Source organism: Elephas maximus, chromosome 8 (genome assembly GCF_024166365.1).
Source record: "Elephas maximus indicus isolate mEleMax1 chromosome 8, mEleMax1 primary haplotype, whole genome shotgun sequence".
Lineage (NCBI taxonomy): Eukaryota > Metazoa > Chordata > Mammalia > Proboscidea > Elephantidae > Elephas > Elephas maximus.
The window spans coordinates 32,988,708-33,009,380 of NC_064826.1; the positions used below are offsets into that span (position 1 = coordinate 32,988,708).

Here is a 20,673-nt window from a genome sequence, read left to right on the forward strand (position 1 = left end):
CCCAATGATCTCAGAGAGTGTTAAAAAATTCTGGAAAGAAAGCAACTTTAAATTATTTTAAGAAAATAATGCAATCTGCCACTTTTCATGGGAAAGGGGTAGCATGGAGTATTTAAACAAATGAATGAGGGTGCACTGACTCCTCATGCCTGGGACAGAATAAGGAAGAGTCTGTAGAAGGAAAAGGAATCAAATGTAAAATTACCAATGAATTTCTATTTAGATTGGGGGGAAAAAAAAAGTATTATATTGAATCATTATACCTCGAGGATTTTCTTCCTTAAAAGATTTTGCTTCAGAAGCTATTACATTTGGAATATGGCCAAGATACCTAATTTTTAGGACTGGAGGGCTGTCTAATATCAAATGTAAAGAATCCTCAATAGCATTTTTCATACAGGTTAATATTTTCTCATTTCTGGGCAGGGGGACTTAAAATAAAATCCCTGAAATCTGACTTCACATTTTTCATCCCTAATAACCAATATATTCTCTTGAGAGTGCTAGATTATTTAAATAAGACATGCCAAAACAGTATAATTACATGGATGTTATTTGCAACATTGCCTCCACATTCACAGTTCAAATGGTGTGGGAGATTATAGATACATGGCCTATAAAGAGTTATAAATCTTTGTTTATTTTATTAAATATTGCGAGACATGCCCTGAGGATGAGAGATCAATAATGATCCTTGTGGTTTCCTGATGGAAGACTGCAATTATTTTCTTCCATTACAACTTCAATGCAACCCAATTTTACTCATCTATCATCTTTATAATAGTAATAAAGAAACATCACTGTATGTTTATTTTTCTGTCTATTCTTATTATTTCTTGTTTGCATCTTGTTTGGATTTTAGTTCTTATTTAAAACTGTTCTAATCACTTTTCTCTCCTCCTTTGATGGCTCTGCTATGGTGACCTTTTAACTTTGGCGCTGTTTGAAACAAAGATGGAAAATTACTACTTAGTTTCCTTTATTTTGGGAAACAGTTGGCTAGTCTTTGAATTTGAGTATAAATGATATTTTAAAAGAAGGAAGTTTGATACAAACAACTTATGAGGTGAACTTTTTCTAAAGCTGCGTTATCAACAAATTCTTAAATGAATGCAAAATATGACTTAAGTACATAAACATAGTATCTTTTAGTGCCATAGGTAGTCAGAATAGAAAATTGGGGAAAAGAGCACATCTTATACATTTTATTTTGATTCAACTGCCCTCACTCTACCCCAACACTCCCCCCCCACCCCTTTTTCTGAAGTCTTACATCTTAAGAAGGTCTTACACATATTAAGCATTACGGAGGCGGGTAACTCATAACAAGTAGGGATGGAAGTGAAAGACCCTCACAAGCAACAGAACCAGAATGTGCCTCTTCCAGAAAACCACCTAATAATTGGAGTTTGCCTTTCTTTACACAAGTATTCCTTACAGAAATTGTTGCTATTTATTACGTACCAAGGACTAACATTATTCCAGTTGTCCACAATAGTCCTGCAAGAAGGAAAATGAGCCAGGAGAGTTAAATAATGCTCTCATGCTCCTACAGGTAGAAATGGCCACACAGTTAGGAAATGGTAGAGCCCAGATTTAAACCCAGATCTCTTTGACTTCTCATTCTGGTAGGCCATGATGCCTCCGTAACAGCTTTATTTATGGTGCTCTTATTGTGCCAGGTATTTTAAATACATTATTCCAAACTTTCACAAAACCTTGTGAAGTAGGTATTATGATCTGCATGTTTAAAATGAGGAGACTGAGGCTTTAAGAAGTTGAGGAATGTGGAAGGAACTACACAGTTTCTATACAGTAAGCCAGGGCTTGAACCCAGCTCTGTCTAAGCCCAAATTGCATGCTTACCCCCTTCACTGATCAATGGTTGGTCATTAAAACCTATCTGTGAAAATATCTGCTACAAGTGTACTTTTATTCTTTTCAGATGCTCACGCACAGAGCAAAACCTTGATAACAGGATTGCAAGAAGAATGGGCTAATGTGATAATCATATCTTCTGGGTAAAAGATATTTCAAGAGTCCTTTTTATTTCCACTTTGATTAAAAATCTTTCTAAAATGTATTATCCTACTTCCCTTAGTAAGTATACCATAATTTATGGAGCAGGATCTTTGTTGATTTGAAGATTTCAAAAAAAAAAAACTCCCCTATTCAATATTGATTTTCATTCGCAGGAAATTGGGCCAATGTGTACTGATTGTATTTTTTTCCCTAGAATAATTGTCATGTTAATAAATCCCTTGATATGAAACTCCAGTTGAAAATTCCAGTTAATTTGTTTAAAATTAACTGTATTTTTAATACTATGTAAACCCAAATATAAACCCACTGCTGTCGAGTTGATTCTGACTCATTGTGACCCTATAGGAGAGGGCAGAACTGCCCTACAGGGTTTCCAAGGAGCAGCTGGTGGATTCAAACTGCCAACCTTTTGGTTAGCAGCTGATCTCTTTACTGGTGTACCACCAGGGCTCCAAATATAAGGTGAGATTTTTTTTCCCCCCAAATCTGGGGCTGTATAAAATCTCCACATTATGGGACATTTTCTAAATTACTTTATTCTGAACAACATGCTGATTTGGAAATATGCATTAGCTTGAAACAACTTCAACCAATACTGATGTAGGATGCTTATAGAGGTTGCCTGATGAATGGTTAAAGAAGGAGGTAAAGAAATTTAAGGCAGATTTAGTAATTACTCCTGCGTGTATAATCTCATAGTCCTAAGTGCTGGAAGTTACTGTAAGCAAACCTTTCAAGAATCACTTTTAGAAGCAATGCAGTAAATAGCTACATCATGAAGATCAAGAACATACACACGTACAGAACAACTGGTATAATCTGCTATACTAATCTGACATGAAGGAGTGCCAGTGGCTTGCCATAGTTTCCAGAGATGGCATCATATGTGGAGTCAGAGCTGTGAAACTCAAATGACTTATAAGTGAATACGATGTGTTCTGCACAACTATCAGATGACTCAAGGGCTTCTTTAATGCTGGCGACAACATGAGAAGATGAATGTGTGAAAAGTTTGCACAGAACTGTTTCATGAAACGTTTAAGTGGGAAAAGTGACATAATCTGTCATCTTAAATAAGAAGGATATAAGCGTTTGGCTGTTAACCAAAAGGTTGGCAGTTCGCATCTACCAGCTGCTCCTTGGAAACCCTATGGGGCAGTTCTACTCTGTCCTGTGGGGTTCTTTTTTTTTTTTTAAGCTGACATTTGACTATTTCCTCTATATCCCAAAATTATTCAAAAAAAATTTTTTTTATAGATCTCAGCAAGCAAATAAGGGATAGCTTTATTATATATACGGTTGTGTTAAATTCACGGATACACAGTTATTCAAAATCTTTAAAAAATCTTTGTTTTCCCATTTTCAGAGTAAAAAGAAATTTCCCCACGTCCACTGAGGGAGACGGGCTGCAGAAGGCTGACTAGGTCACCTGGGGCTAGGACTAAGATGAGGAGCTGGCTCACTCACCACAGCTCCGGGAGCAAACATGGGCTTGGTGGTGGATGCTTGGCCCTCGGTGTCTGTGTGCGCACAAAGGAACAAGGGCATCATCAGCTGCTGGGCCAATGGCTGATGCAGCTGACCCCTTTCTGCCTGGGGTGTTAAGCAGCCTGGGAAGGATCACAGCATTAGTTTCTCCAGCAGCTCCAGCAGCCTTTACAATTAAGGCAAAGAGAGCAAAGTCAGAACTGATACACCTGGTCGACCCCCATAATTTAAAAGGTGCTTTCCAGGTACTCTCACTGTCTGTTCCTGTGACACAAATAGGTTTTCTGCACATGGCGGGGAGCTCACGGAGGGTCAGAAAACCCCTTCTGTGGCTGTGCTCACACACTGGACTTGGCAGAAGCACAAACGGAAAGTTACTGCTGTGGCTTTCTCAATCTTGTCTACAGAGCACACTGCAGTCCCTCAAGACATATTTGACCGATTAGATGTCAATAACAAAACTACGACAAAGTTTGGTCTGTTCACCAAACTTCATGCCAAAATAAAGACTCAGTTCCAAGAAATTTCTAGAAGGGTCGCCTGATGTCTTGCCAAATAAACTTGCCAAGACAAAATGGAGTTGTCTCATTGCTTAGTCTTTCCAAACTGGTTTGATTGTGTAAATCACTCCGTTTTTGTGTGACTTGGAAACACTGGTGGCGTAGTGGCTAAGCACTATGGCTGCTAACCAAAAGGTCAGCAGTTCGAATCTACCAGGCGCTCCTTGGAAATCCTATGGGGCAGTTCTGCTCTGTCCTATACGGTTGCTACGAGTCAGAATCGACTTGAGGGCAATGGGTTTGATTTTTTGCTTTATGGCTCTAGGTGCCTTCATTTTAAGAGGAAGCTGGGAAATAATTATATGCTGATTATTGGAACAATCTGATGTCTTTCTGTGGACGGGGCATATGAAAACAGAGAATGTGCGTAGTCTCAGTCTCAGAAGAATTTTGATCTTTAGTAACCAGAGAAGATAAACAGGCAAATAGAGGAGATTTAAAGGTATCTGCCTCTGGGGAATTGGGCCAGTGCAAAAGTTGGCTTCTCCTGTAAGAAGACTATGTTGGCAATTTCCATCTTGTTTCCCACAAGAATTTTTGCGATGGGAGTGATAATGGTTTCAGGTGTGGCTAGTTCATTTTGGGTATTTTTTTCTGGATGAAAAAACTGACCTGAATTTCACCGGGAAATCTTGCCTCATTATTCCCCTTGGAACAGTGAAGTCAAAAGGGCAGGATAAAGTTCAAGCATGTTTTGAAATTTCTAGAATTGATAAGTATTTTTACATCTGGTGGCTGAAATGTACAAAATAAAACACTGAGATAAGATATCAATATACCCTCATAAGCAAAGTGTCTTTTAATTTTTAACAGAACAAGATTTAAATAGCTAAGCCATGTGCTCTAGAGCCCCAGGGAAATTCCTAAAAGACACCTTTTAAACTTGTGTTTCTGAAGCAACTTATTGGATGCAGGGAAAGTATTTTCTGTGTAATGTTATTAATACTACACCTCCATTTCCTAATTCCAGGTTTCTGAAAGTCCTAGTTTTCCTTTCATTCTTTAGTATTTTCTAGTGAAGAAAAAGGTCAGCCTCATGAGAATTCCATTACAGAGTTTGTGACATACATTAAACTCACGCAGGGAGAAATAAGTCTTAGTTGGGGTATCTGTGTATTTATATTATGTACATTCACAGACCTTGGGGGAAGGAAGGGATTATTTCTTTAATTCACTAGAAGATGAATTTACTTTCTCTGAAATATTTTTCTAGCTTCACAAAACAGTTTCCTAAAATTTCCATCCACGGGAAGTATCCCAGACATTTAAACTCAGCAAAAGTGAATCACACGTTTCTAAATTCATATGCCCTTGGCACCCCTCTGCAAATTATATATACTTTCTGTTATCAAGAACACGTTTAATGTTCTTCCTGTTTGCAGTTACAAGCTTTATTACTTAGATTGAAAAGTGCTATAGTGAGTGAGACATACCTTTCCAAAGTCAAATGGTCTTTAGAAAAGCTAGGCTAGTTGTTCATCCTGGTATGATCGCCAGAGGCCATGAAGTTAGGAGGTACAACCAGGTCCATATCCTCAAATCTGGGTCCAAGCTAAGGAAGCCCATGGCTACAATAACTCTGAATTTGGTGCTCTCCCTCTGATACCAAGTGATCTGATAACTAGCAGTATAAACTCTCTGGGTATAGCCAGCAGACAATCAGTCTAAGGCTTTTAGTATATCTAAATAAAAGCAACCAAGAATTTTCCTAACACTTCCTGTGAAAATGCCATTTTACATAAGAACAAATAATCATCAATCAAGTATATTTACATTTATAAATATCAAATACCAACTAGGTAAAGAGTACCAAACTAGAGCTTGGTAGATACATGGCTATTCAAGAAGGAAGCCCATGATTAAATTCAAGATCCAAAGGAAGGATTTGGGAGCAAAAATCTCCTTCCTACTTTTCTAGGTTATTTAGAGAAGTATATTGTTGTTGTTGTTAGCTGTCATAGAGTTGGCCCCTGACTCATGGTGGCTCCATGTACAACAGGATTGGATTGCTGTGATACACAGGGTATTCACTGGCTGATTTTTTGGAAGTAGATCTCCAGGCCTTTCTTCCCAGTCTGTTTTAGTCTGGAAGCTCCACTGAAGCCCGTTTAGCCTCACAGCAACACGCAAGCCTCCACTGACAGATGGGTGGTGGCTGTGCTGGGGTACACTGGCCAGGAATCAAACCTGGGTCTCCTGCATAATATATATATACATAAATAGAAGGTGAGAATTCTACCACTGAATCACTACTGTCCCTGAGAAGTATATTAGCTAATTTAAAAATATTTAATTTACCAACATTTCAGAAGAGATTATTTTCAGTTACGTCTCTTTCAGTAATGCCCAGATTATAAATCAGTCACTGTATATCAGTGAACAAATGAGGTCTCATAAAGAAAAAGCCGTCAAAACCCACAATTAACTTGAGTATCTCCTTCTAAATGTTGCAAAGATTGCATTAGGATCTCAAAAACTGTGTCTTATAGGATTTACTGTTGTGTTAAAATTTGTGTTAATCTGACCAGAACTACTAATGCTTATATGAGAAATAACTTTAAAAATCTGAAGTGTTGCAAACTTGCAAATCCAAACTGTAAGAAATATTTCATTTTTCTTTTAGTGATCACATTAACTTTTATCAAGCTGTGATTTACTTTTTAATGAAGATTCAATTTCTAAAATTTTTTGGAATGAATTTATAAACATTTTAGATGAAGATCTTTTATCAGGCATGAAAAAGTCCTTGATAATCTTCTAGACTGATACTTATTCTGATCTGTATTCCATAATTTGTAAGTGGGGAATCTGTGTGACTTACCCTATTAAAGCAGTGTTCATGGTTGGGTCCATAAAAATGCTGGAGACATCTCACATTGTTTTTGTTGACAATCTTGTTGAAGAAGTCATTGACATATTTGATTGGGAATGCACAGACGGCAGATCGATTCATTGGTTCCGCCGAATCTAGCTTGCTTTGTGCGAACACCCCATAGAGAATGTCATCATCTGGGAGGGCACCTATTTGCTTAGCGAGATAGGCCCCAGGCTTACTGACGTAGGCAGCCTGAAGGATATTAAACACCTCCTCCCTGGCTGACCTCTTCCTTCTCTTCTCAGTGAGAATACACTCCAGAGGCATTTCCATGTAGGAATGCAATCCAGAGTCTACAGAACAGAACCTGATGATTCTTGTGTGAAAGGTCTGAGATTCTAGAGTTTCCCGTTGGACAGTCAAAAAGTAAATAAACTGGTTGTGTTTGAAGGCATGGACATACTTAATGGGGTACGAATCTCGGAACTCAGGTAGAACATCAATATAGGACTGGTCCGTCAAAAACTTAAATCCATCTTGCGTTTCCTTTAGCCTTCTCACCGATATCGAATGCAATGAATGATCTGGAAGGTAGGAAGAATTGACAGTATTACCTACAAAGAAGTTGATGAACCTGTCCTTCTCGGTAAGTAGGACTTTGGTTCCCAGAGCGCTCACCACGCAGTCAGGACACTTGCTGGGCTCCTCGTCTGCCTGTGGGGAGTACATGCAATGCACCTTCGAGTGTATGTCAGCAGGATTATCAGGTGGTAGGACGTGCCGCTGGCAGGTCCCCCTGTTGACGCTGCCACAGGTAATGAGTTGGTCATCATAGTATGTGTCAACAAGCAGGGCCATGTTGATGTTATCTTTCCAAACACTACCTGATAAATTGGCTTTGCTACTGCAGTCCTGACACGGCAAACAATCTGGGTGCTCCAACACGGGCCCGGTCTTGTATTCAGCAACCTTCTGGAGGTCTTTGTCATTTAGAACATAAATGTTGTTAATGGCACCAAGGAAAATGTGATGCTCATGCAAAACGACGTTCTGGATGGGTGTGTCTGCAGTGAAGTTGGGAAGCTGATACTTCATGTTCACATTCATCTTGGACTTGGCAAGTGCCTCTTCACACTCCCCATGGCTCTTCTGCACCAAGGTAAACAGGAGCACAAGGATACCAGGTGCAAGCACAGCAGGGACCTTCATTGTGACAAGGTTATCTGCCAAAATACATTCAAGGTGAGTGCAGTTTAGTTGTCAGTAGAAACAAAGAGGTAAAAACTGTAGAACTATACCAGTTAAGCTATTAGGAATAAAGCTTCCTAACTGGATTTTTTTTTTACTTAGGGTGAAAACAAAAAACTCTAGCTGGGTTCACATAAAGATGCATTGTACACTTGGACATGACTCCACATAGTTTAAATTTAGAACTCAAGCCATGAACGAGTAATTTTAGAGAACCATTATGTGATGCAAACAATGTTCTGTATTAAGACCATACAGCAACTAAGTGAGACTCATGCAGCCATCAGATAAGTAACATAACACGTTTCTTTCTTAACCACTTGCCAGTTGTTGAATGTGGTATAGTATCTGTGGTTAATGACTATGTTGATATTTAAACTTTCTCAGTCAAGTAAAGGAATTGCGGTTCAGATTAATTTATTCTAGATATCACAGCAGGCATTGTTTCCTTGGGAGCATGTAGAATTACTAGGCTAAATTTAGCTTCCTTTTGGAAGAAAACAATCATAAATTCTAGAAGCAATACGATCACATACTGTTTATGGGATTTAGTGTGGCGGAGGAAAGGTATGGTTGTGATTTGGCAATAGTCAAGCTATTATTTCAGATAGACAAATATTTAATGTAAGATCCCTGGGAGCCTAAAATTAAACAAGATGAAAACATGTAAAATAAAATAGAAACTCCAGGACTAAAGTCGTAGAACTATTTCTTAGGGAAAAACAACACATTGTTCATTATCAAGTCAAAAAAAATTTAGTAAAAGGAAAATATTTCTACTAAGAAACATGAGTGGATTTGTTGTTCAATTTTTTAAAACTTAAAATGCACAAATATAAACATTATGAATTCTATTTATAACAGACACAGGTAAAACAGTAATTTGGGAAGAAAAGGCCTTAGAACAAATAGAAACTAAATAACTATTGCTTCCCCCCAGCCCTCTCCCTTTTTTTAAAGGATCATGCAGCTGTTAGGACAAAGGGTTTATCTTGAAAACATACTAGGCGTCACCACTATGCTACAGATTAGCACAGAGTCTACAAAACCACAACAGAATTCACTGAGTAAGTATTATGGGCATGGCTCTGTGCTTGCACTAAGGGAAATGGAACATGGCCCCTTCCCTTCAATGAGTCTACAATATGGTTGAGAGATGACACACGTGCAGATATATACACTTCCCTGCATCATAACACCCTACATAACACAAACCAAAAGCTATAAGCATCAAGGGAGTAAGATAAGACCCATCTGCGTTTAGGGTTACTAGGATTATTAGAAATAGGGACCATTACATTGTGAGGTTCAAGCGGTAAGAACAATGTCTGTTTGGCTCACCACTATTCCAAGCACCTGGCACAGAGCCTAGGACATACTATGTGTTATATATATATACACGATAAATGATTAAATGAAAATTAAGCCTTAGTTCAAAGTCCCACAGCTGGTAAGTAGAATAGCCAGAATTTGAATCCAAATCTTTCTGACTCCAAATCAAAAGATCATTTGCTGTACTAAACTGCTAAGACTTGGGGGCTTTAATTATATTAAGAGGTAACAGAAAGTCATTGAGGGGTTCTGAGCTGAAAAGTCACATATCAACCCAAGGGAATACTCTAGGAAGACAGATCTGGAGGCAAGGTGGCCTATAGCAGGGAAAGCCTGGTGATGGGATGACCAGTTGACAGGCTATGATTATAGACCACGAGGAAGTCATAAGGGCCAGAATCAGAATGGTGGCCCCAAGAATAGAAAGGGAGGGATGAATAAGAGACATATATGAAGAAATAAGATTTGATGCCTAAATGGGTGGAGTACATAGGAGAGGGTAAAGATGATAAGCAATCTGTGACAAGTTTCCAAAGTAGGGTAGTCAGCAGGAGGAAGTTAAGCTGAAGACAGGCGCAGATAATAAGTTGGTTTTAAACATGTGGAGTTTGATGCGTCACTGGAAAATGAGTGAAAATGTTCTACCACAGGGATGACTAGTAGATGTCACATGGTTCATCAATTCTGATGGACTGGAAGTAAGTACCTAGAATGAGTGAAGAATGAAAACTTCCAGACAGAGCATTTGTGCCAGGGTTCTGAGAAGGATTCTGAGCAGGAGCTTGTTGCTACTGGGAGAGTGGCAGGATTGATGCATAATGTCTGTCTCGGGTGAGACAGTGGAGGCACGAATGCAAGATATTTGCCATCTTGGAAGTAGGAGGAATGAGAATTTAGAACTCAATCATGGTGGAGTAACTGGGACTCTAGTTGGAGTAGAGATAAACTTTGAATGTTACACGCATAGAAGTGATGGTTAAAACCAAGTGTGAGCATGGGCATGGAGGGACAAGGTGAAGAAACTGGAGGCAAATGAACCACATCTTGAGTAATGCCCACACAAGACACAAGGAAGGTAAGGTCAGTGAGGCATCAAGACAGCTGATTCTGCACTGCATCACAGAAGCCAGGCAAGGGTCTGAAAAGGAAGATGTGGTTCACACGGAAGATGTGGTTCACACGGAAGAGAGCAGTGTCAAGAGAGTAGTTTCAACTGATTCAATAGTGGTTGTTAGTTGCAATTGAGTTGCCTCCACCTCACAGCAACCTCATAGCGACCTTATGTAGGTTGTTAGTTGCAATCGAGTTGCCTCCACCTCATAGCGACCTTATGTATAACAGAAAAAAACGTTGCCCTGTCCTACGCCATCTTCAAAGTTGTTGGTATGGTTGAGTCTACTGTTGTTGACTATTATGTAGTGCCTTCCAACCTAGGGGCTCATCTTATAGCACTATATTGAAAAATATTCTGTTGTGATCTATAGAATTTTCCCTGGCTAATTTTTTTTTTTTTTTTAATTTTTGGAAGCAGACTGCCAGGCCTTTCTTTCCAATCTGTCTTAGTCCGGAAGTTTCACTGGAAACTGCCCACCATGGATGACCCTGCTGGTATTTGAAATACCAGTGACATTGTTCCAACCATCACAGCAATACAAGCCACCATAGCAGGATGGATGACCCAGTAAGCAAGGTAAGCACAGGCTTGTGTTTACTTACTAATCTGTAGTGCTTACCTTGCTTACTAAGTCACCTGTCCCTGTCAGGGATTGTGAATTTGAAAAGAGGCTTTGATTCTGTAGGAAGGTACTGTGGGGTTGGGAAAGAGACAGATGCCAGCCGTCCCTAGAAGTGGAATCTTTGATGTGGTGAAAAAATGTGTAACTGTTCACTACAGATGATTTGGTTAAGCAAGGTAAGCATCATGCTTACCTTGCCCATTGATAATCTGTCCCTACATTACAGTATGACAAACTGACAGACAGATGGTGGTCAATAGCGGTATCAGACCTTAACTTACAAGGGAATGTGTGATGAAGAAGTAGAATGTTGGTGAAAGGAAGGACAAGCAAAAGGCAACAGCAGAGTCAAAAGGAGTTTATTCGTTAAATTATAGGAAAGACATGGCTTATTAGTAGGACTTCTTTCTTTCTATTAATATTTACTGGGTGACTACTAAGGACCAGGCACTGTAGTAGGCACTGGAAATATTAAGACATGGTGCCTTTCCTTGGAAAGGTCACAGCCACTTTATGGAAGCAAATGGTTTCACAAACAGTCATGGGAACACACAGGAAGGGTGACCCACCACACTGGAAATAACACTAGAGTAGAGTCTTGAAGGAGCTGAGTCTTGAAGGAGCAGAGTCTTGAAGGAGGGTGAGGAATGAAAATTCCTAGCATGTACAGGAATTTGTGCAAAGATACAGAGGCAGGAGAGAGCACATGGCATGGTCAGGAGAGCTGGCAGTTCAGCCTGGAGAAAGAAGAAACCAAAGAGGCAAATGAGACAGGTAAAACACTATTAGAGCAATATTCTAAGGGAACAAGGAGAAGCGTTTCCAAGGGCCCTGAAACATAAAAGTGGTTGCTTTTTCTGAGACGGTAGGAGAGGCTAAGACAACAGATGAAGGGACAGGGGCGTTGAAGGAGTTTGGGGCATATGACCTCAATATTTTTAAAGTAAACTGGATGACATGACCCATCTGCTGAAAGTGATGGATACAAACAATGGACTGGGAGGGACTTCAGGTTGAAAGAGGTTTAGTAGTTATAGCAGGGCATGCAAACTGAGGTCAGTAAGAAATGAATACAAGGGTTGCTTAGAAGCTCTGAGGGCTCCTATAAGATACAATGTTTTGTGACTTCCTCTTCACATTCCTGAGAGGTGGAGAAGCCTGGGCAGAAGGACAAAGGCACGGTGATTTTTCAGGGCCCAAATGGAGGTGTCAGATTGGGGATACAGAAAGGCTACAAAAATGCAGTTGGGCAGGAGGCAAAGAAGCTTCAGTCAGGTAAAGGACTGGAAGAGGTACAAGCCATAATGACAATAATAACCCCACCAGCAGCAGCATGTACTCAGTCTGTACAATGTGCCAGGAATTCTGCTAAGTCCTCTGATCTCTTCAGAAACAGCCTGTGAAGCAGGTAATATTACTATCTTCCTCTTTTAGATGAGAAAACTCGCTAAATGTCACACAGCCAGAACCAGGATTCAATCCCATGTGTGGCTGACAAGAACCCACCCGTGCTCTTAAGTGCCTCCTGAGCTACGGGGAACATGCACTCCAGCAGAAGTCAGAAAACTGAACTCCGATTCTGGCCCTTGCCCTTGGGCTGTGTGACTTCAGGCAACTGATCCACCTCTGAGTCTCAGGGTCTAATACCCTCACGTGACTGTTAGAAGTATTACACAGATCTCATCTTTGAAAGCACTTTAACAGGTTTATAGAACTCACAGGTAAGTTAGTGGGTGGCACTAACAGTTAAGCGCTCAACTACCAGCTGAAAAGTTGGCGGTTCAAACCCACCCAGAGGCACCTCAGAACAGGGGCCTGGCGATCTGCTTCTGAAACGTCACAGCCTTGGAAATCCTATGGAGTAGTTCTACTCTGCACACGTGGGGTCGCCAGGAGTTGGAAATGACTTGATGACGACTAAGAACAAGATCATACTCACTGTTTCCGTATACGATTCTCATTGTTTTGAAATGTATTGAAAAATTTTTGGTGTTGGCGGGGATGACAAGGAGCAGTGAATGAGGAGGATTTGGGACAAATGTAAATTGCCAACAAACTGCAAATACAAGTCTACACCTTCTCGTGCACATCATGCAAGAAATTAAATGTGCTTCTCAATGTGGTATCTATGTACTGGCCAAAATTGGGGGCATTGGCCTACTAAATAATTTATTAACATAGTCCCTCTAAGAAAAATAATAAAGGAAGGAAATAACTGAGCCATTACTGCTAAAAGAAAAAAAAAAGGCATTACAACTAATTTGCATTGCAGTCGACGTCCATTAATGCAGTGCGGATGGTGAATGGCTTTTTTCTCTTCTGGGCTTTTTGAAGAAGCATCCATTATAGGTCTTTTTAAAAAATATGCGGTATTACATTAAATTATGTTTTTAAAATAAGGTTCATATTGTACAGTTAGTACACAAGTCACTTAAACTGTACTAAACCTTAATTAACTAGAATCCAAGAGAATGTAAAAATGTACAAATGGGCTTTTTTGTCATCTTGCTTGATGAAATGGCAAGTGATAAAATCAGTAGGGAAGGAGGATACTTTTTCTATTGAAAGAAAAGATCTTGTAAAATACATCCTAGAGTTAGTAGCCCAGTCTCCTACATTTTCTTTCTATTCTCTGATAGAGAATTGTGATGCTGTTTTTCAGATTGAGAAATCAAACAAAGACTGAAATTTTTTTTTTTTTAATTAAAGCAATAAAATGGGGCAAGGGTGCACTGTCAACAAAGATTTTTAATTAAAATAAGGGTTGCTGTTTAACTTTCAGACAATGAGAAAACTTAATTGCCTAAAACACCCCATCTCCCTGATCATTCCAATTAATCTAGTCCCTTCCCTGTTAACAAAGGGGTGTATATGTTGGTCAGATGAGTTCTTCTCCAGGAAGTGTTTTGTGTTGTTCATAAGGAATGGAGGGAGACCTCTTAGAAGTACCTGTTGCTGAGTGATGTATCCTGATGACAGTGTCAGCTGAGTGACAGCTGAGTGGTCCAGAGTGCAGGCTCTGGAGGCAGATGGCTGGGTTTGAATCCAATCACTGAGTGTGTGCCCTTGGGCAAATAGCTTCCTTGAGCCTCTATTTTCTCATCTAAAATATGGGAGTGATTACAGAATCTACTTCCTTTGTTATGAGGGTTATTGTGAGGATGCAGTGAGTTAATGCATATAAACCATTCAGAACAGTGCTTGGCACACAGTAGGTCAATGAATGTTCTCTACTGTTTTCTATTTAGTCCCTCAATACTTCTTGAGCATCTAGTATGTGCTTGACAGGGTGCACAGTGAAGACAGATAAATAAAACACATTCCAACTGTCAGTGAAATCTCAGACCAGTAGGGGAGATAGACAAACAAACGAAGGTTTAAATTCAATATGGAATGGTCTATAAGAACCTCTAAGGGGTGATGCATCTAGATGGAGGAGTCAGGTGGGCTTACCACAGGAATTGATACAATCACTTATGGTCCTTTCTTCACAGTACATTCACAAATCCTGAGGCACAGCAAGGGGAAGAACATGAGTTTCTATTGCGGCAGGGCAGCTAATTAGTCGTATGACCCAAAGCAAGTCACCCAGCTCCTTAGGACTCAGCTGTTTTCTTATTTGTAAAATATGCTGTTGAGCCAGTCATGTGCTGGAGCCCTCTGGCAGTGGCTCATGAGAGCCTATTGTGTACATCTCTTTCCAACTGAGTTCAGTGACCTCAATTTGGCAGCCTGAAATCAGCCATACAGTTGCCATGGAGTGGACTCCAATTCACGGTGACCCTGACCATATGTGTCAAGAGTAGATCTGTGCTCCATAAGGTTTTCAATGGCTGTTTTTTCAGAAGTAGATCGCCAAGCCTTTATTCTGAGGTGCCTCTGGGTGGATTTGGACCTCTAACCTTCCAGTTAATATCTGAGTGCTTAACTGTTTGTACCACGCACTGATACCTCAAATCTACCGTAGTGGGAGTATTTATACCATAGAAATTGGCAAACTACAAATCAGGGCTTCCTCCCCGCCCCCCAAGCATGATTATGAAACATTGACCAGCATGCCCCTGGACTGAACTAATAATGGACTCCAAAGTATTTTACAACTCTAACAATTTTCAACTCAACATTGTTTTTCTACAATTACATTTTACCCCAGTGCCACTGACTTGTATATATTGCTTTCACTTCTCCATCTATATCATCTCCCAGATCTGGCTATGTGAGCAACTTAAATATTTATATTGGTAGTGACTCCACAAATACTTTCAATTTTCATATTTCTGTCTTGATACATTTATTCCTGTGACGTGCTTGGATCAGGCTTTTAATATAGAATGTCTTTCTACCATTTCTTTCTTTTTTTTTCTCCCTGAAAGAGTGTTAGCCATTTAACCAACTTTGAGTTCCTTACTAAAAGGAACATATAAAGATGATTCAAACTGACTAATTCATTCTCTTAAAATGTTGTACACATATCAGGTGGAACTGAATCACTCATAAAACATTTCATTTCTTTCCAGTTTGTAGTTAAGATAATCTCACTGGGAAAACATTTCCTGGGAGTGATCAGCTCAATGGCACCTTAGCCATTAAACCATTTGTATTTAGCAGAAGTATTTCCTTTAAAGAGGATTGCTCTGTTAGTTCAGAATATCAGCTCAGCCTAACCTTAAGACTAGCTATTTGATTGTCTGCCATCTACCTCCAGTTTTCTCATTAAACTAACTATACTTTGGTCTTTTTACCCCTCTGCCCAATAAACTAGCAGTACACTGTCCTTATTATTGTCATCGTCATAAAAAAAAGTATCACAAAGCATATGTGTGTTGTAGTCAAGTAATGATTCACTAGGAAAAACCGCAACACATGTAAGAGAATACATTTTTTAAGAGAGAAACTGTCTAAACTTTGACATGGGAAACTGCTTTCCTTTGGAACTGATTTTCATAGAAGTCATAATAATTTATAACTATATAAAACCTAACCAAACCTGTTGCCACTGAGTAGATTTCAACTCATAGTGACCTTACAGGACAGAGTAGAGCTGTCCCATACAGTTTCCATGGATGGGCTGGTGGATTCGAACTGTGGACCTTTTGGTTAGCAGCCGTAGCTTGCCACAGTTCTTAACCACTGGGCCACCAGGGCTCCTTATAACTATACAGATAGCAGTTTATAGTTTGCAAGATCCCATCGGTTATATCAGAGCACCTCTGGGTGGTGTAAATGATTAATGCACTTGTCTGCTAACTGAAGGGCTGGCGGTTTGCGTCTACCCAGAGGTGCCTTGGAAGAAAGGCCTGGCAATTTACTTCCAAAAAATAAGCCACTGAAAACCCTGTGGAGCACAGTTCTACTCTGACACATATGCAGGTACCCTGAGTTGGATCAAATCCATGGCAACTGTTTTTAATTAGTTATATTGTCTCTCCTAATCTGCATCTTATAAGGTCAGCATTATCCCTGTGTTTTGAGATGACAAAACTGAGGTTCAAAGGGAATAAGAGATTATGCAAACTGTACTAAACCTGCAATCCAGTTCTTCTGAGTACATTTCTAATGGGTGTGTGTGTTTAAATGTAGGATGCTTGTTTGAATTATTTGCATTTCCTAGAGAAGGTTTTCGTTCAAAAGGCACAGTATTTTAGTAAAGACCTGCTTTACCTGCCCAGCTTCCACTGTCTCCTCTATTGGTAACTGTTCTGAAAGCTCTCCCTCCCTGACCTGATGGGGCTGTTGGTCAGTCACATGGCCTTCCTCCCTCAGCACCAGTGAGCATACAAACCAGGCTGGCCTTTTGATGAACTCTACCCGCTGGACAAAGTGCTTGGTCAGAGTGACCACCATTTCATATACCTCCAGCAGGGCAGGCAGAGTCCTTTTTGGGATTTAATATGGATGCTGGGAGAGTACCTCTTTTCTCCAGAGATCATGAGCCCTGAAGATGATGTTAACCTGGTCAGTCTGATGACCATCTTTGCTGCTATGTGGAGATAATCTGCCTGAGCAAGAAACTGACCCAAGGCAGGAGAGAGACAGGATTCTGATGTTATTGTTTGAGCATATACACCATGTCTTAAGCCTAATGGAAGCCAGTAAAATTTTCTTTCTTTTCTTTTTTCCTTTTCATCAGCAGTTTGTCATTTCTTTCCTTTGCTTTTGAAAAACTCCGCATCAAACCTGTTCAGACATAAAGTGCACAAAGGCATCTTTATGTAAAATATTCAAGTAACTGGGATGAAGACAGGTTTTTTTTTTAATTTACTTAAATATGTAGCTGTTGTTGGGTGCCATCTAGTCAATTCCAATAGAATATTCAATATTGTATACTTTATTATTTAAAATATTTTACTTTGCATTTGAAAACATTTTAGTTAAGATTTTTGAGGTGATATACTAGTTTTTTTCTGCTATATAAATCCAAAATTGACTGTAATATTTACATAGCATAATCTCATGATGGAACTAATGTACCTAAGTGAAGAGTCAAGATACAAAAACTGGAAAACAATTCTGCTTTTAAGTGTATGAGGGATTTATGATGATGGAAAATGGCTGAGGTCCCATTTTTAGGAAATTATAGCCATAAAAACATAGTCATGGCAAAATCTCCAGGAAGACTTGCCAGAATGAAATCTGAGGGAAAACTCTTAGCCTTCGGTACATTTATATCATTTCCATTAGTTTTGAAAATAGGTTTACAAAAACAAAGAAAAGCAGATTCCAATATGACAGCTAAAATACTGTATTTGAAAACTCACTGCTCATGAAGAGTCATATTCTGTCACATTATATCACATATATTAACCAAATATTTGGGAGCACCACTGCATGTCATGCACTTGTTCAGACACTGAGGGTTCCTGGCTGCAAAAAGTGTACACTCTGTGGACTTGAAGATGTGAGGATAAACTCTAAGATCCGAAAGAACACCTAAATGGATCCACTGGGCTGTGGAGAAAGCAAAACTTAAAACATGCCCTTGTTAGATTTTGATTCCTTACATTTAAAGATTTAACACTTAGTATTATAATTTATTAAGGAGCTCTGGTGCACAGTGGTTTCGCGCTTGACTGCGTAACAGAAAGGTTAGTGGTCCAAACCTACTAGTCGCTCTGTGGGAGAAAAGACCTGACAATCTGCTCCTGTAAAGATTACAGCCTTGGAAACCTTACAGGGCAGTTCTACTCTGCCTTATACCATCACCATGAGTTAGAATTGGCTCAACGGCAATGGTTTTTTTAAATTATTATTATAATTATCGATGGAGTCTAAACAGGCTTTAAAAAGATAAAACAACACAATGAGTCAAAAAGCACTGCCAGACACGAACTTGGCAGCAATTTCTAAAAGTGGAAAAGAAAGAAGAAATCTTCAGGGTTTTTCAGCCCATTCAAATGCTATTTTGTAAGACTGTATTTAAATGATCCCAAATACCCATGAGGCAACCCTATTTTTAATATTTATGGACCGGTTTTGCTGGACAACACATTTTATAAAATTCTTCCCAATGGCTCACAAAAGCTTCTGGAGAAGAGGTGGGGTGTAGAGAGTATGGGCTTTGGTGTCCAAGAGACTTAGATGTGATGTGAACCTGGACTTTTCCATTTATATACCTTTTCCCTCTGAGTGTCAGTTTCTTCATCCAAAACGTGGGGATAATGGTATGTATCACATAGGCTGGCTATTTTTTGTTATGTGTGTTACAGATGAATTATGAGAAACGTACCACACCCACTGGCATTGAATAAGTCTAGCTACTATGCTTATTCTCCTAAATGTTGCTTTAGCTAGTTTATGCTTGTCTTCATCAAAAATGAGGAACTTGGCACTGTCCCACCAGCTGAGAGCACTCCACAAGTCACTTGGTGAGTGTTCCATCACACACACCTTAGCTCTCTCCTACAGTTTAAATAGTACTATTTCCCATTTTTCCAACCTTTTGCCATCTTGTGGTTTTCCTCTTAACCATTCCAAGCTCTTCAAGTCCCTCTTAAGTTGTACTCCAAGATAAGGGCCTCCCATGCTAAGGAAGAACAACAAACAAGGAAACATTACTTTATCTCTTAGCAAAGAGTAAGTCTGTATCCCCACTGAGCTTTGGCAAATAAAGATACAGGACACCTGGTTAAATCTGAATTTCGGATAAACTATGAATCATTCTTTTAGCGTAAGTATGTCCCATGTATACATTTATGTGGCAATCCTAGTTGAAAGCATACAGAACAAAATAAGGAGAACAATCACCATTTCTTACCAATAGAACTCAGATTGAAAAGATCTGAGTAAAACTTATTCAGCTGTTGAGGTCAAACAGTTTTTTAATGCTTCTGCAGCCCTGGTAGTGAAGTGGTAAGGGCTTGGCTGCTAACCAAAAGGTCAGCAGTTCAAATCCACCAGCCACTCCTTAGAAACTCTATGGGGCAGTTCTACTCTGTCCTACAGGGTTGCTATGAGTTGGAATTGATTTGATGGCAATGGATTTGTTTGTTTGTTTGTTTTGTAGCACATATAGGAACCCCGATGGTGTAGTAGTTAAAGTGCTCAGCTGCTAACTGAAAGGTCAGTGGTTTGAACCTACCAGCTGCTCTGTGGGAGAAAGATGTGGCAGTTTGCTTCCGTAAAGATTACAGCCTTGGAAACCCCATGGGGCAGTTCTACTCTGTGTTATAGGGTGAAGTAGGAGTCCACCTGATGGCAGTGGGTATGGTTTTTGGGTAGCACATACAGTTTACAAAAATGCACACAATATTGGGGATTTGCTGCTGCATATCTAAAACATGCAGCTGAACTAACAGTTTTCAAAGTGATCAGTAGGATTACTAGGCCGTCCTAAATACGTGGAGGTATAACTATGAGAAAGGGAGCAGAGCTTGTTTTTTTTTTTTTAAAAAAAGGGCTATTTGTGTGCTAGTGGAGAAAAGTTGTATTGTATATGGCAGCCTGTTACTGACAGGAAGTTTCTGGAACAAAGGATTCCTAGATTGATTTGCATATCTAATTTTATAATACACAAGCCTATCAAAAATTCAAACATAGATGGCTATAGGAGAAAACAAGTTAAATTTGGTACAAGAATAATTGGTATGTGTTGTAATTCATATCTGTAGGTCTCTGGGGCTGCTCTAAACACGATTTTCCTGATTATTACACAAATGTTTCTTTCGAAGAGAGATAAACACTGCTTTCATTCAGATTCTTATCCAATACTGCATCCGTTCTGCTTTCAATAATCATTTTAAAAGTTGAAAATGGCTGAATCGTGGTGTAAGAAAAAGCCAACTGTGCATTTTCTAGTTGTAACGTATGATTGAGATCACTGCCCAACTCTGAAACAGCGAGAGCAGAGATAAAGAGAATAGAATGCCACTACAATCTATAGATTATTCTTCATAAATTCATTATCTGTTAGCAAACATCTTTGTTCTTTTAAGAATGGTTGGAAATATTCAAT

At 39.4% G+C, this 20,673-nt stretch overlaps 1 protein-coding gene across 1 annotated transcript in view; it reads right to left on the reverse strand.

The window, feature by feature from the left end:
* Positions 1-20,673, reverse strand: part of MET (MET proto-oncogene, receptor tyrosine kinase) — a 126,249-nt gene that overhangs the window by 89,510 nt on the left and 16,066 nt on the right. Inside the window, exon 2 of the mRNA XM_049894795.1 lies at positions 6,913-8,129. Coding sequence (XP_049750752.1) covers positions 6,913-8,115 — 1,203 coding nt within the window. The 5' untranslated portion in view covers positions 8,116-8,129. The remainder of the gene's footprint in view (positions 1-6,912; positions 8,130-20,673) is intronic.